Source organism: Athene noctua, chromosome 1 (assembly GCF_965140245.1).
Source record: "Athene noctua chromosome 1, bAthNoc1.hap1.1, whole genome shotgun sequence".
Taxonomy (NCBI): Eukaryota; Metazoa; Chordata; class Aves; order Strigiformes; family Strigidae; genus Athene; species Athene noctua.
Genome location: NC_134037.1, coordinates 173,357,999 through 173,374,420, shown reverse-complemented (window position 1 = coordinate 173,374,420; position 16,422 = coordinate 173,357,999). Strand labels below are relative to the sequence as shown.

The 16,422-nt window shown below is 35.3% G+C and overlaps 1 protein-coding gene across 8 annotated transcripts in view; it reads right to left on the bottom strand.

Moving 5' to 3' along the window:
• The window catches only part of DMD (dystrophin), a 1,208,865-nt gene that overhangs the window by 335,004 nt on the left and 857,439 nt on the right, over positions 1-16,422 (bottom strand). For all 8 annotated transcript variants that reach the window (XM_074905425.1, XM_074905436.1, XM_074905445.1 and 5 more), the window contains one exon: positions 12,264-12,499. In XM_074905425.1, the coding sequence (XP_074761526.1) occupies positions 12,264-12,499 (236 nt within the window). The remainder of the gene's footprint in view (positions 1-12,263; positions 12,500-16,422) is intronic.

Below are 16,422 nucleotides of genomic sequence, written 5' to 3'. Positions count from 1 at the left end.
CTTTCCTTAATCTCAGCATATTTAGCTAGAAAGTTTAAAGGATAGATACTTGTTAGACATCGTTCTCAGAAGGTGAGTAATGTTTGACCTAAAAACTTCTGCAGTCTAGTAGGAAGAGGGGGAAGGGGGAGAGGGAAATTTACTGACATTAAATTTGCATAAACTAATCTATATAAAAACCAAGAGCATTTCTACCTTACAAATCTTTCTCCTCTTAATTTTTGCACTTCATCAGTATGGACCTTTATACAACCATGTCTTAAAGGAGACAAACTAATAGTCTTGCAAACTTTTCCAGTTCAACACTTACACTGTTCTCCCCACCTTTTGTTCTCCACCTACATTTCATCCATCTTTCCTGTCTTGTCTTAACCATAACCATAAGACCCGTGAGACAATTTCACCTACTTCCCCAACTCAAAACAATGATCTAAGTCCTGACTGAAAACAGTTGTGAGTATGCAACTTTTTCATTTTCATTTATCTGTAATATAATTCTTTTCTTGTAAATGCTTTTGTCTATATCAATCCTATCAACAATATCTGTTGTGGATTATTACTGCAGGTGTGTATAGTTCTGGAACAAGCAGCTTAGTACAGGTAAGGAGAAGTGCTGTTTCTAAGTTCATAACGTCAGGTCCAACATGGTACAATACACCTTACAGTCATTGCTCAAAAGGAGCAGTTGGCGGTGCTCATCCCCAATTCAGTTTCTGCTGTCTCCAAAGCACTTCCCCCTGACTCGCACCAGTCTTCATGAGATCGTCTTTAGTAAATTAGTAGTAAATTTACTGATTTTATTTCCTTTAAATTAGTCAAGGAATATTTACAAAATACAAATGGCTGAGACAGTTTATTTTATTAACTGACTCACAGCACATTGATTCTAAACTCTCAGAACTATCATCTACTACCCACAGATATAATTTGATTTCCTAGCATCTATATTCTTGTTCTTTATCACATGCTTTAATGACAGGTCTGGGGCAGGGAAAGCCCTACCCAAAATCACACTACCAGCAAATGAGCTAATAATTGTTATGGGTTCTGATGCACTGTTATTTCTTTGCAAAACACAATCTCTTTGTCAGAGCTGAATCGACATTTGAATGTCATTATAGCAATGTGCCAAATATACCAGTTTTCATCACGAAAATATTATGCCATATGGACCACATATGAAGAGGTAGAAGGATTTATAAGAACAGTTAAAAATTCTATCAGTGCTGATCACGATGCACAGTAGGAATTTAAGACACACTGATAACACATCACAAAGGAAAACAGTCTCATTCATATGGTCAAACATAAGTCAAAAGGTTGGACATTTACCCTGAGATCTACTCTCATGTACCTTCAGAGCCGTCTGCTTGAATAAGTGATTCTGTGACACACACGGTAAAACATTTCTGGTAATTCACAATAGCCCAAAAGACATCATTCTTCCCCACAAACAGAGAAATGCTTAAATTCACTTTCTGTTTATTATTTCTTTCTTTTACCTTCCTTGTTTCTTGGTCAAAAAATATAACAGGTATTTGTCTGAAGAGGAAAGTGAAACAAAATAGGATCTTTGTGTTATCTCAGAACCATTTTTTCCAAAATTTTAAAACTAGCTCCTACTCTAATTGGATGCAAGTGTTGATCTTATATTCTCCCAGAGAAACAAAGTGCTGAGCTGTTCTGTTAAAACACCAGAAAGGAGCCACTTTGAACATGAAAATACAGATTTTCACTTTACTGCTGCTAATATTAGAACATGATTTTTCTGTGGTTTTGTTTTGGGTTGGGTTGTTTTTTTGGTTTTTTAAATATATGTTATAAAAATACAACCCCCAAATTAAACTAAAACTTGGAGCTGTGGTATTCAGGGGTGACAAAGGAGAACAGTAAATGAGAGAGAAATCAGGCAGTTTTTCAGTGTCCCAAAGAAATATAATTTCTGCCTTTGGTCTGGCTATATAGGGTCTTATTTCTGCTAATGAATAGTGGAAACTGGTTGTTGCACAATACAGGAAATCTGCTTGGTTTGCAGGGTTATGCCAGGAATCTGACTGGGGGCAATTACAGTTGAAGAACCAGGCAGACTAAACAACAGATGTGCCAGTTTCTTTCTACTGAATTTGGAGATAAGTTAATTGAGTCTTGGCCAAATTGTTAATCAAGTTAGAATACTCAAACTTTAGGCACTTATGATCTCATTAATAAGTCAGAGTATATATAGATGCAGCTACAAAAACTTCAAACATGATCTATATTTTTTTAACTCTTTATGCTTATATAGAAAAAATTTTCATGTCTAGAAATCAGATACAATTATTTACATGATTTTGATTATTCCACTTCAATATTTTGTTAGACCTAGACTTGTTTTCTGTATTATTCCTAATCTCTCTTCTGAAGCAATTTCCACATTTCTGTTATCAACAAGCAAGGCCAGATTAATGAGATGCTGAACAATTACAGCTCTCAATTCTCTTGCTTTCCAGCAAGAATTATTCCAGCAATAGAATGTTGATTCTACTACCTAATTTCCACTTCAGTGGATTATTTTTTTAAAGAAAATCTACCCAATATTGTCACTGTACTGTAACAGTCTGGATTAAAGAGCATTTATTACAAATTTATGATCTATTTTTAATATTTGACATCAGAAAAACTTAGTATCAGTAGTCATTAACAAATTAGCACTGCACTTTTGGGATAGTTATATCCGGCTTTTGCCTAGTTATTTAAGCACACAAAAATGAACAGTAAACATCATATATTTTTCTTTTTCAGTGGATCAGTTTATGCCATATTTTGTCACCCTGAATGGTCTTCCTACCTTTTATTATTTCCAATTGGAGCTTTTACAATAATTCCTCGACAAAAAGATGGATAAGCATGATCTTTTCTTAAGCTGTACTTCTGTGAGCAGCATATAACTGCAGAAACTGACTTACTTGTATATTAGTGGCTAACAGGAAAACTTTTCTTGAGCAAATAGAGTAGATAATTGCAATATTTGAACTGCATGAACCCTGTTGTGAATTCTATGTTTAACAATTCATTTAGAGAATTTGACAAGCTCAGAAGCATGAAAAAGAAAGTTGGTAGCTGGCTGAGGTGATTAAACCTTTATGTATGAAACTCACATTTGACTGCACAAGATCTTTCACATAAGCAGAAAGCACATGAACATTAGGAGTGCCACGGCGATAAGTTAAATTGATCTTTTAGCTCAATAAGAGCAATGGTCCACAAAAGCAGCAGAACACAGTTCTGGGAATTGATTTGTTACTTTGCTTATTGTATCAGCTAGCTACAGACAGATGAGAGGTTTGAGTAATGTGAAATGGCCCACATTTACTACAAAAACAGTTTTCTTTTAAGTCCTCCTTCAGCACTTGATTGTATGAAGACCTGAATTCTCTGGTTCAATTCAGAAAAATACTATAACATCTTTCTTGAAGAAAACATATAGTTTTATTGCTTTTAATAGGATTACGTTTGTATTTCAAGCTCAGCGTGTACTCAGCCATTTTCTAGGATTTCATTGCAGTGCATAGTAACCTGAAAAATTAATATTCTGTCTACTTACATTGTAAATTTGTTTACTAATATGAATGTTTGAGATTTCATTTTTGCTGTAGTGAAGGAAGGATTGGTTTTATATCAAACAAAACAAAAAATAAACATACAATCCCCCTCTCACCACCCTCCCCAACTAGTGAATGAAAAAGAGAATCTAGAAACACTAGAATCTAGTGTTTCTTCAGCATGTTGTTCATCATTAACAAAGGACACCAGCTGTTAGAAGGGTTAGGCAAAACCAGTCATTTTGTCCCCATCTTTTGCATGCAAAATTCAGTTTAGTAGAAACAAAAGCAGAATATATTGAAGAAGACATAGGCCAAAGAGGACTCCAGGCAGCAGAAAACAGACTGGCCATGTTCTACAAAGGTGAAGAAGGTAAGGCAAGTGAGTGAAGGTCAGGCAAATTCAGAGCACGGTGTCCCTCTCTCCTCAATCCCCCACAGTACCATCTTCCCAAGACATACAATTCTCTCTTGCATCCCCTCCCCAGAACCATAGGAACTTACTGTTTATCCATCTTAAACCTAGCGACAGTGTATGATGTGGGTCACATAAAGAAGTGTATAAGTATAATGGTTAGGGCATGGAGAAAAATATTCAAGACCCTGTGGCCCTGAAAACAAATATGCCTTTTTTACCGTGTTTTTTATAAATTTTACCTTTCATAGCATAAAATGTAAATATTTAGCAGAAGCTTTAGTGAGTTAGATGTCTGCCTCCTGCTTACATTTGAGTCAACTACTTATTTGAGAGGTTTTGATTAATTCACCTGAGTGTTATAAAACAATATATACATGTAAATCAACTGAGAACTCTCCATGAGAGCTTCTCTAAGTGCAAAAAGTTATTATAGTATTCTACTGGGAAAAGAGAAAAAGGAATTCCAAGAATTAGGTTTACTGCAGTAGAGCTAAGTCACTAGGAACTAGTTACTTGACACTTCCCACAGATTAAAAAAGCTAGTGACATTTTTTTAAACAATCCCTTCATGAAAAAAGATGATAATGACATTGCTGGCTGCTCTGCCTCAAGAGGGAATTGTCCATCTGCTAGCAAATCCCTGAATCTGTATTATTATTAAGCAGTGTTTATAGAAGTATCAGAGTACCCTTGGCACATTGAGAAACCAATAGGGCACATTTCAAGACAGTAGATTTTTTTAGTTAAAATTCTGGGATCGTTTTCTTTTCCACATAAAAGAACTGTGTTTCAAGATCAGCTTCATTAGGAAGCTCTGCTGGGATTTGATGTTTTTATTTTCTTACAGAGGAAAACTTATTTCTCTAAGAAGAGCTCCATCTCCTCACACATAAAATGAGCCAGTATACAATTGTTCCCCCTAGTTTTAATTTGCATTTTATGATTACAACTAGATTAGAATTTTATACATTGCATCATTATTTAGAAACAAGCAGCTTTTATATTTCCCCCAATTTCTGAATAAAAACAAAGCCACTCTTAGATTTTCTTGTTACTACTGTTAATAATGTGTATTAATACAGATGCAAAAATACAGCCCTCTAAAACTTGTGTAACTGTCCTAACAGATCCTCACTATTATTTAGTACTAAATAATTTGTCCAAATTTTATCAGGACTGCTCTAGGTCTCAAAGCAAATCACACTGAGGTGGGAGCGGTGTGAAGGTGGCATAAAGCCATGTTTTTCTTCCTTTAAAGTGTGTTTCATTGACAAGGTATACAACACAAAAACTTGTTACTTGAGAACAGCATTCGTATATAATCACAGAATAGTTAAGCTTGGAAGGGACCATTGCAGATCATCTTGCCCAACCTACTGCTCAAATGGGGCCAAATTCAGAGTCACAGCAGGTCACACAGGGCCCTGTCCAGTTTTCTGTTGAATATCTCTAAGGATGAAGAATCCAAAACATCTCTGGACAGCCCATTCTAACGTTTCATTATGCTCATCATAAACTTTATTTTCTCCTAATATCTCATGAGAATTCCCTTTGCTGCAGCATGTATTTGTTATGTCTCATACTTTTGCTGTGCACCTTTGAGAAGAGTCTGGCTCTATCTTCCCTGGTCTCCCACCTCGTAGCTGCAGGCAGCAATAAAGTCCCTTCTGAGCTCTCTCCCAGGCTGAGCAAGCCCAGCTCTCAGTCTCTCCTCATACATCACGTGCTCCAGCCCTTGACCACCTTGACCACTGGACTCCTTCCATGTCTTTCCTGCCCACTGGGAAACCCAAAACTAGACACAGAACTCTAGATGTTGTCTCACAGATGTTGATTAGAAGGGAATGATCACTTCCCTCAGCATGCTGTCTAGGGTCTTACTAAATGCAGCCCCACATCTAGTTAGGCTTCTTTTTTTTTTTTTTTTTTTTTTTTTTTTTTTTTCCTGGGCATACACAGAACTCACAAAGATTTAAGCAGTTCTTACACTGTTTAGCACAGCAGGATTTCCCCATGGTCCACACTGTGGACAGCACATAACTTTTAACTAGTCTTTTCATACCCTTGGTGTGTTTGTAAAGGGACCAATGCAGCAGGTCTCTGAGTTGCACATACTAGTGGAATGCAAACACACACAATGAAAGATTGATTTGGATAAAAGAGTAGGTCAGGTAAGATCCAGCACTGATGGAATAGGTGATTTATACTTGTAATATAGGTCAGACTCAAAACCACAGAAAAATATATTTGCCATTGAAAAATGCAATGCTAGTGAAAAGTGCATATTTCTAATAGTCAACATATAAATGCAAATGAAACTGAGGAACTATACTCTTGTCCTTTCCCTGCTGAACCTGACAGGATGTCAGTTGCACTAATCATGATAATTTACCTTTTCCCGGAAGCTTATTGGGCAGGATTTGAAGAAAATTAATCAATTTATTTTACAATAGGCCAGTAAAAGCAAACAGAGGAGAGCTATCTTTAGGCATAACTGTAGTGTTAATTTTTGTTTGGATGATGATTTACAGCCTGACTGAAAACTAATTGAAAACTGATGAAAGTACCTTTTTTACTTCAATGCGTTTAGAATCGGGTCCTTAGAGGTAAAATTTTTATGCATGTGCTAGTGATCAACATTATAAAGAAATAAGGAAATGGCTGTTAATCACTCTCCAAAAGACAATGTTTAGGCAGCTTTTTTATTGTTGCAGAAAACAAATATACTAACACACTGTAATGAGTTGGCCAAGCTATTTTAAAATATCAGCTGTCTTTATGTGCAACAAATTATTAAAAAGAGTCTCCTGACATATTTTATACCCCTTGAGGTCCAATTTTCAGATTAATAGAATTTTTTTCTTTTTTCTTCCCCTTTCCCTTTAAAAACTCAGATTTCCATGCCCTCTAGAGCATCCTGCTGCATTTTATAACCTTTAAGAATAAGCTTAAAAGCTGATAGATTTTTCCATTTTTCTCTATAAAACAGCTAAAATCTTTCAGCATACAAATCTTGTAGTTCTAACTTTTTCTAATATATTTAGAAATCTGTTCATTTATTATTTTTTTTATTCACTTCAAAACCTGAAACCAGCCTTCCAGTACTTCTCATAAATTAGAATTAATTTTAGAAGTGTAACAGCATGACACAGTATAAAATAAGAATTCTGCTAGGTATCAGAACAACAACACTCTGAAATATACATAAAATAATGATAGTAGTCTCCTGAGTGAATATTTCCTATGGTGAAATTCATAGAGGTAAAAGAGGTTTTGCACACCATTTAAAGTCACATGTAGGTACCTCTGCTATCACGAGGAGGTGCACAAAAATGACAATGAACCCTCCAATATGCTGCAGAATCAGTTTAAGCTCCAGCCCTGCTTTGGGAGCTAGTTCATCCTGGTCCAACAGTGCCCCAGGGCAAGTCTGAAGTTGTGTGTTTGAATGGAAATAGAGGATCCTAGAGAATGTGAAGCTTTGAAAATAGCCCTCAAAGCAGCATGCCAACACAGAGAAAGGGATGGAGCAAATATGTTCCTGAAGACTGATTCTGAAAGTGTGAATGTCAGGTCCCAACTTACTGGTGCTATATCTGGATTCTGGACTAGCAAACTCCTCCCTTAAAAGCACATCAGAATACTAAACTGGAAAACATTCAGCTCCACGTGTAAAATCTTCTATGATGTTTTTCAACATTACGTTATCTGAAGATGGGTCTTTTCATGCACGTGTCACTAATATGAAACTTCACACCTCTGTAGAACTTGAAATACACTATCCAAAATCTTGAGGACTTCACCTCATCTATAGCTTATACTTCTGATATAAACTGTACGGACAGACACAAGTGTCTGTGGCTATAACTACAAGTTTTCATTCAAACATGGGCATATTTAGAGTACATTGATTCATACCCTGTAATACAGAACTACAGATTTTTATTTGGCAATTACAGTGGCTTCTGTAAGAACAGGATATAAATTTGAAAAACTTATTTCCACAGAAATTTATGTTGAAAAACAGTTTGGACAGAAAACTTTCCATTCTTCTGATCTATTAGAATATTAATTGTTCCTTAACAGTTACTTTACTATCATTGGCTGCACAAGATCCTCAGTTACTGAAAAATCAATTCAGTAATTAATAAAATAGTGAAAACAATCTCTTTGTTCCAATTTTGTTTATTTCTCTGATAGATCAAACCTACTTTTTGAAGAGTGACAAAATAATTGAGTAGAAATAAATTATCTGCATCTTTTTGGATGACTACTTTAGGAAGACACAGATCATTACCTAATGAAGTATCTTTTCCTCTTCTTTGCTTAAAACTCTCAGTAACTAGCTTAGCTGTAGGTCTCATTCTACACAAATACTTTTTTTCAGATTAATCCCCTCCACTACACCTAACAGTGCAGACACAACCTATTTTCTTAGAACCAACGATTAAAAGTAGGCACTAAAAACTGTAGTCAAATTCATTAATAATATTACTTATTATTATAACTTTTGCTAAATAAAATCCCTGTTCATCCAGTACAACTGAAAGTCATGTTTTCAATAACATTGGTTACAAAAAGTTTTGATGAACAGGACGCCTTGTCAAAATCCATGCACAGAATTCAAAACTTAGAGAGATTATAGTATTTGATCTCTGACTGGCATTGTTAATTATCTTCAAGCTTTGCACAGGTTTCATGGTTCAGTGCTTTTAGTAGAAATCTACTCCTGCTGCAAACCTTCCTCAAAATACAATGATGCTAAAAGCAGAGTTTCTGAGTAAAGGCTTGTTGTCATCTTAAGTAAGAAAACTTTTCCATTTTTTTGTAATGTAGCAAAACATAGTTTATCATCCTGTTCCCCTGTCCACAATTTTCTCTTTTATGAAAAATCCCCAGCTGACCTTCAAATATAAAACATCTTGATTGTTTTAAAATAAGAAAAGTGAAATGAAGAAACAGTATTCTGTCATGTCCCTCACTTACTTACATCTTGGAATATTATATATTCTCAGTATTTCCCATGAACTTTATTTGCAGATGAAGGTTTTCTAAAGAAACAACATATGGGTCTCTTGTCCTGCATTATATTTATTTCTTTGAGGTTCAAATCCTGCAAAACATCAGTCTTCAAGCAGTTGAGTAAAATATATTAATTTCCCTCTAATAGAAACATGGATGACACTAATGTTAGTATTAAATTTCTTTACTACACAATTTTTATTGTCTTACCATTTAATGATACAGAATTTAACAAGATATACACAGTCACAGATGACTAAAACATGTAATGCATTTACCTGAAACAAATCTATACCACTCATTTAACAGAAAGATTAACTGTAGATGTTTGGAAATAATAGTTATTATGCTACTCATTTAGTATGCTCCTTTTACTACATAGTATGGGCATCATATAGAATTTAAGTTGTATTGTTTCTTTCATTAAAGGGAAGATGCCAAATGAAAGAAGCCTTTTTTAGAATAACTGTCTTTTTTGTTTTGTTCCATAATTAACCTCTGTACACCCTGTTCACACAAGAGTACCAATTCTCTGTGATCACCTCCAAGCAAAGTTCGAGTCAGGGCTAACAATGTCTTAAACTTTTATGGAGGAAAAATATGGCAGAGTTAGTGACTGTGACCTTGTGACACAATCAGTTTGAAATGAATTTAACCAAAATGTCCTTAGAGACTCAGCTTCAACAACATTACTTGCTGCTGTGAAAGAAAGTACAACCTAAGGTCACTTATTTTTACCTGAGTGATTTGGAAAATGTCCTGTTACATATGTTGCTAGGATATGGGATTTCTTTGCTTTTAAAATGTTTGCTTTGACATTTCAATTTATTAGAAATGTGGATCTCTGCTTTGAAAGAAATATGAAATAGAAACAAAACCCCAAAACTCTAAGAGCTTGGCAGTACACCAGTGGGACTAGCAGGTTGAAGTGTTTTAAACTCTAGATAGGCAACTAGAGATGTGTTACAATATAACAGCTTTCATAGAGCATGTATTTTTATAATGATGATTTTTTTATAAGGGAAGTGGTCAGCTGTGTTAAGATGGTATTTTACACCCAAAGACAAAAAATTGATTTTAAAAAAAAAAGTCAATCTACTAAAATGGAGCTCCTATTAAAGCTTACTGAGATCCCTGTAGAGGTGCAACAAATTCTCCAAATAGAGCACAATGCATTACTGTGACTTTTAATGACTTTTAAATCACAACCACAGGAGAGGTATGACTATGATCTTTTACAGAAAACACAGATCTCAGGAGGTAAGCACCACTTTTGGATTTCCAACCTAGATCATATCTGGCCTGGCTTTTCAGAATAGCCATGTACATGTCCAACTTCATCAACTCACATACTGCTGCAGACACTGTTAACACCAGAAAGCAGTTGGGGTTTTTTTTTGAGAAACCTAAAACTCTTTGTCAGTTTTGAAAATTCTGTCTGCTAATCTTACCTAATAATCCAACAATAGATTTAGGAACAGAATCAAAATTTCATGACATTCATTTCCATGTATTAGGTGATATTAAGATGATCATTAGAGAAGAGGGAGCCAGTGAACAGAACTGCAGTCTATATTTAGACACTTATTCTTCCATTTAACCAGAGACTATATTAAATGTCACATTCTGTTGCACGGCCAATTAGAAAGGTAAGGACAACAAAAAAGAGTTTTCCTGCTGGTTTTGTTACCAGCACAGCATGGTATCAAAAAAGAGACAGGGCAACCCAGTCACGAACAGTAGTGAGAAGACTGCAATAGTGCTTTCTTTACCAGCTAAAATATTTTAGCCTTGTGTAAAGATGAAATGCAGATATAAACTAGTTAATTTTAAAACGTGTATAGCATTAATTGAAATTCTTGAGTTAATAATTTGATCTATATTTAAGTAAGAGTTCTGCAGAAGGAAGCAATCTGTGGTTTCTGCTCCCAGAATAATAAACTAAAATGAGGCATTAGTAGTAAAGCCCTATAATTCTGAACCAAGTATTTGACAACATAAAATTTTAAAACTAAAACGATTCTGAAAAAGTTTAAAAGATAATGTGCAAACAAATCTTCTTTGGCCCTCAACCTTTTCAAATGACACAACAGCTATTCTAATCTAGTGTCCTGTGTAGGTGATACTGCAACTATCACTTATTATTAAAATATACCATGCAATTGTGAAGATATTTTAATTAATAAAACACTATATAATTCTACACAATAAATACTGTGATCATTAATCAATAAATCTTTCACTAATCTAGAAGGTAAACAAACTAAAATTCTCAATGAAAAAAGGGAAATACAAGAAAACAAGCAGAATGAATCCTATGAGACATCTGCATATTTTAATATAAATGGTCTTATCAAACTGCTTAATAGAGATACGAGGCAAAAATTGTCCATTGTTTTTCCCTCTCTTTCTACTTTGAGCAAAGAGAAAGGATGTAAATGTCTTTCTTAAAATAAATCAGATCTTTTTTTTTTTTTTAGGAGGAGGAGGAGGAAGCAGAGGAGAATCTTGTAAGAGAGAGTTGTAGACTCAGTTTAGAACTGAACTGAATGGAAATTTAACACTAAAGAGTTTTGCACAGACAAGCCACATCTTTTATATTGAGCAATGTTAAATCTAGAGGGCAGGTAATTACTTTCAAGCTGCATAATACCAAATTAGTTTTATTGCTACTGAGTAGCTAAAGTTTAGTCTTTTTTTTTTTTCATTGCACATATATTTCCATATTTTTCTGTGTTTTCAAAGATAAGTAACACTGATGCAGTTTTGCTGACAAAACACTTGCATTAATGAGTTCTTTTCTTTAAGATGACTGAGGAGCTATTCATAACCCAACAGCAGGAGGATATAAGCCTCTCAGAAAGTTATTACAGAAACAACAAAAGAGGTATGACACAGGGTATCTTTCCTCCTGGCAACCCAGAGATTACGATGCAATTCCTTCTTTCTCATGAGGTTTATATTTCAACCATTGGCTTGAATACTCTTACAACACGATCAGCACAAGCAATAGAAAGATAAAGAGATCTGCCTTAAATACCAGAAAAATGATTAATTACTTTTTTTTTTCTCAATTAGTTATTGTAACATGTAATCCAATAATTGTGTTTATGGGATAAAGTAGTTTCAGTAACAACTACATGTATTGCAGCCTATCATCTCTCCTGTGTTTCTTGTTGAAATGATTTAATCAGAATAAAGACCATGAGGCTTTCAACTCCAAAAATCAGTGTTTCTCATACCTTTTGTTTGATGATCATGTCGTTGATATCATCAAGATCACCTACTATCACTCTCTGAGATTTTATCTCTCGATCCAGTCGAGAAAGCCAGTCTGTGAGTTCTGCCCATGCCTTATTGAAGTCAGCCAAGGCTGGAACCTCCAAAAGCACAGAAGATGGCATTTCTGGTTTGAAGGTGGTGGTTTCCTTGGTTACCCTGGTTTGTGTATCCACAGCAACAGTTTCACCAGAAGTTACTGAAAGAAAAGAAATGCTAAAATTACTGAATAAATGAACTATGATAAATGTTTATTTCAGTGACAGAATTTATGCAGTAGAAAGTGTAACACAGAAATAAGCTCATTTCTTGATATCTACTGAAAATTGGAAATTAAAACTAAACGAATACATGAATTCTTTCTTTCCATGATACTTTTACTATAGTGTGTGCTTAGCATTCAGCATTCTCAACGCATTCAAATTTCATCCTTAAGAGACCAGTGGAATCTGGAAACAGTAACAAAGATCTCACTTTAATAAGCCCTCACTCAAGGTCAATGAAGTATTGCTATACAAGAGTCAGAGTAACGTGGTCGGATCTGTTGAGTTTAGAGGCAGATTGAAAAAGCTGGTTGCAATTTCCAATGTATTACAGCATGATCATGTATCTAGAAACATGTTTCTTCCATGGTCTCCAGTCACTCTGTAGCTGTGAATTCATCTTCTCACTGTTACCACCAGGTATTTCCCATAGGTTCTGTGGTCAGTATGGGAGCTTACACAAGAAGAAATTCAGTCTTGGCCAATTCTTGATTTTTCCTCCTCATAACTTGAACATATTATGTGCTATTATTCGGCTCTTTGTGGATTTTTCTCCTTTTATTTGGAGAAAATGGGCCTATCTTCTCCCTTGTATCCTTTCTTGCCCTATTACATGGGTTTGAAATAATCTGTTCATTATTTATTGCTTGGATTGGGGAACTACAAAACACTGAAGCACAGTAATTTTCTCTGCAGTCAAAAATGATGAGAGATGTCACAGATAGCTACCAATGGACAGAGCGCCATGTGACATGAAATCATTCAGAATTTCAAGACTGATTTTCAATTCTCGATTTTTGTTATTTACAAATAGATAGCTCTAAACTGGGCTATTTTTTCTCTCCAGTTAATTCTGCAAAAGCAATTCATTATGCACACTATTGTGACAGATAAGGTTACGCTGAATTGTACTTTGTAAATCTCTTCTAATTTTTTAAAAATTACAGCCAAACAAGAAAACTACTAAAATAGGGAAAACACAAGAACATATGGTGTTGCTTCACAGAGGTACTAAATCATAAAAAAAGAGAGAGTCTAAATACCTGCCTTTCAGAGTAGCTACAGAATCACTGAATCAATTGCCTAAACAGCACAATAGCTAAACCAGAAAAGCTGAAATAAAGCTGTGTGGAGTGTGCAGTATATTTTCTACTACTGAATTGCAAAATATAAGTTTCTAAAGGACCAAGATGTTGGTTTGCATTTTTCCCAGTCTCCTTACAGAGTAAAAAAAACTGTTTCCTACACTCTTCCTGTGAGGTAGCTTGTCTGTAACAGGGGAAAAAAAACAACCAACCAAAGACACTGTCAACCCATGCATAATAAGGGGTTTTTTGCTTTCTAGTACTTCTGAGAGTCTAATGGGTTTCCCCACTGGCATTCATGCCGTTTCAGAAAAGTCTGTCTGAAGTCTGAAAACTCGAGTAGCAGGTGAGGGTTCAACAGTTTGGCCATAAAACCACTTGAAACATTAAAACAATCAATAACATTATCTGATCTTGCCAAGGAATTCAGCAGTTATTTTTCACTAATGAGAAAGGTTTTGAGTTACTTCACTGGGGAATCAGTGACCCTGTTCAGCACTGCAGAAATGGAAAAATCTGTGCAGAAGCATCTGAGTGTCACTGTAAAAGCACCATAAGATACTGTCAGCATTAAAATACTGTATGATAACCAAATAACATATAATTATTTTTCCCCCTGAATAAATGGCAATATTACAATACCAAAAGTGACTCCTACAAACAATCATTTTTAATGACATGGACTGCAATTAAATATATTTATTCACCCATCTGCCCCATTATTGCATTTCTGAAGTGCAGTCTTGTAATTCTTTTCTGTACTTTAAAATCACATACCTGTGGATAACTATGAAGTAAATTAATTATTGTAAAAGGCTCTTCTAACACAGCAGGTTTTTAATTAAAATCACACAAATAGATGAGAAAATGGCTATATTTTTTCTGACATGGACAGAGGTTTGTAAGAGGTTTGCTGTAACATCTCACTATTTGCTATAATGGAGTATCTCATATAGTTAAAGACTGACAGCTTTTAATATCAAAAGCAAAAGAGATAACTCTAAAGGATCTTTCCTTCGCCTTTTATTTATTTTTAAAATTTTTATACACAGATGTGAATAATTAATCTGTACTCATCAGGTTTTCTTTCATCTCTGTTGAAATTACTCCAGATATTTTCTGCCCTATTCTATTTCTTTTTAACTATATTATGCAAATGAAGCAGTGATTACCTCTACTCAGTACTAGTGAGGCCACATCTGGAGTACTGTATCAAGTTCTGTGCTCTCCAGTACAAGACAGCTATAGAGCTACTGGAGAGAGGCCAGTGAAGGGTCACAATGATGATTAAGGGACTGAAGTATCTCTCATACAAGGAAAGACTAACAAAGCAAGGACTGTTTAGCCTAGAAAAGAGAAGACTCAGGGGGCATCTTACAAACATGTATAAATATCTGAAGGGAGGGGTACAAAGAAGATGGAGCCAGGCTCTTTTCAGTGGTGCCCTGTGAACAAGACAAGAGGCAATGAGCACAAACTGAAACAGAGGAGGTTCCCACTGAATATCGGGAAACACTTTTTGACGGTGAGGGTGACTGAGCCCTGTGACATGTTGCCCAGAGACGTTGTGGTCTCCATTCTTGGAGATATTCAAAAGCCTCCTGAACACAATCCTGGGCAGCCTCCTCTAGGTCACCTTGCCTGAGCAGAGGGGTTGGACCAGATGACCTCCAGAGGTACCTTTCAGCCTCAACCACTATGTGATGCTGTGAATAGTTAGTCCCACAAAATGACTCCTGATTTAGTGGAGTTTTTAAAGCTGCTTTTTAGCCCTTACATGCCACTTTGCCCATAGCTCTTAACCCAGGAAAACAGGGAAAACAGGAGGGCATTCAGTGATCAGAAAGCAATGTATTGAACCTATCATTCACTAACAGACACAAGTGGCTGAGTTTATGGCTTTTAGCAGAGGTCTCAGATCATTACCTAGAGAAAAAAAAAAAAATTAGTCAACACTTTCTCTGTATTCATTGCTTTGTCCAGAAAATAAGGTGAATTCAAAAAGAGCTGCAGAATAATCATTAATATCCTCAGAATTATACACAGTGGTTTTTTTCCTATATATTAATTGTAGTTTAATGGGAATGCCTTGGTTGTACTCTTCTAAAGTTTACAGTCATAAGGCTATTGTACTTTTCATCTTTGTTCAGCAGGGGGAGAAAATGGCAGAAAAGTCTTTGAGCACGTCTGTCTGATGAATGTAATTTAATTGCCTGAAGGACAAAAAACCCCATACAACAAACAGCTCCAACTAGAAACAAATAATGAAAATAAAATATACTATAGTTTTCTATAGATTTCAAAATATTTTGGGGTTAATGTTTTCCTTTATGAGCTTTCTGTACTTTATGTGTTTTTATGCTTTCCTATCTTCAAGCTGTATATTAAAAATCTGTCTGACGCCTAGAGAAAAATATATACTAAAGACATAAATTCACAGAATTGTCTATATCGTCTCACCCCTGGATGGGAATTCAACTCCACAGATCAGTCAGATCAGTCAGATTTCCTGTAATTATTCCAAAATGTCATCTCATTTCATCCTCTCCTTACATCAACTCCATAATACTATAGGCCAAAGTGATTCAGAGCAAGGCTGTGAATTTGGAGTGAGATATTTCATATCATGGTGAAGACACATGCAATTACTGAAAAACATAGTCAAATGTTTCATTCCAGAATTTTACCAAGCAGTTAAGTATGAAAAGTATGCAAGTTGACTTCTGTTTTTTACCAAGGGGTGGATACTTGGTCCACTTCCACCTGGCCTAAAG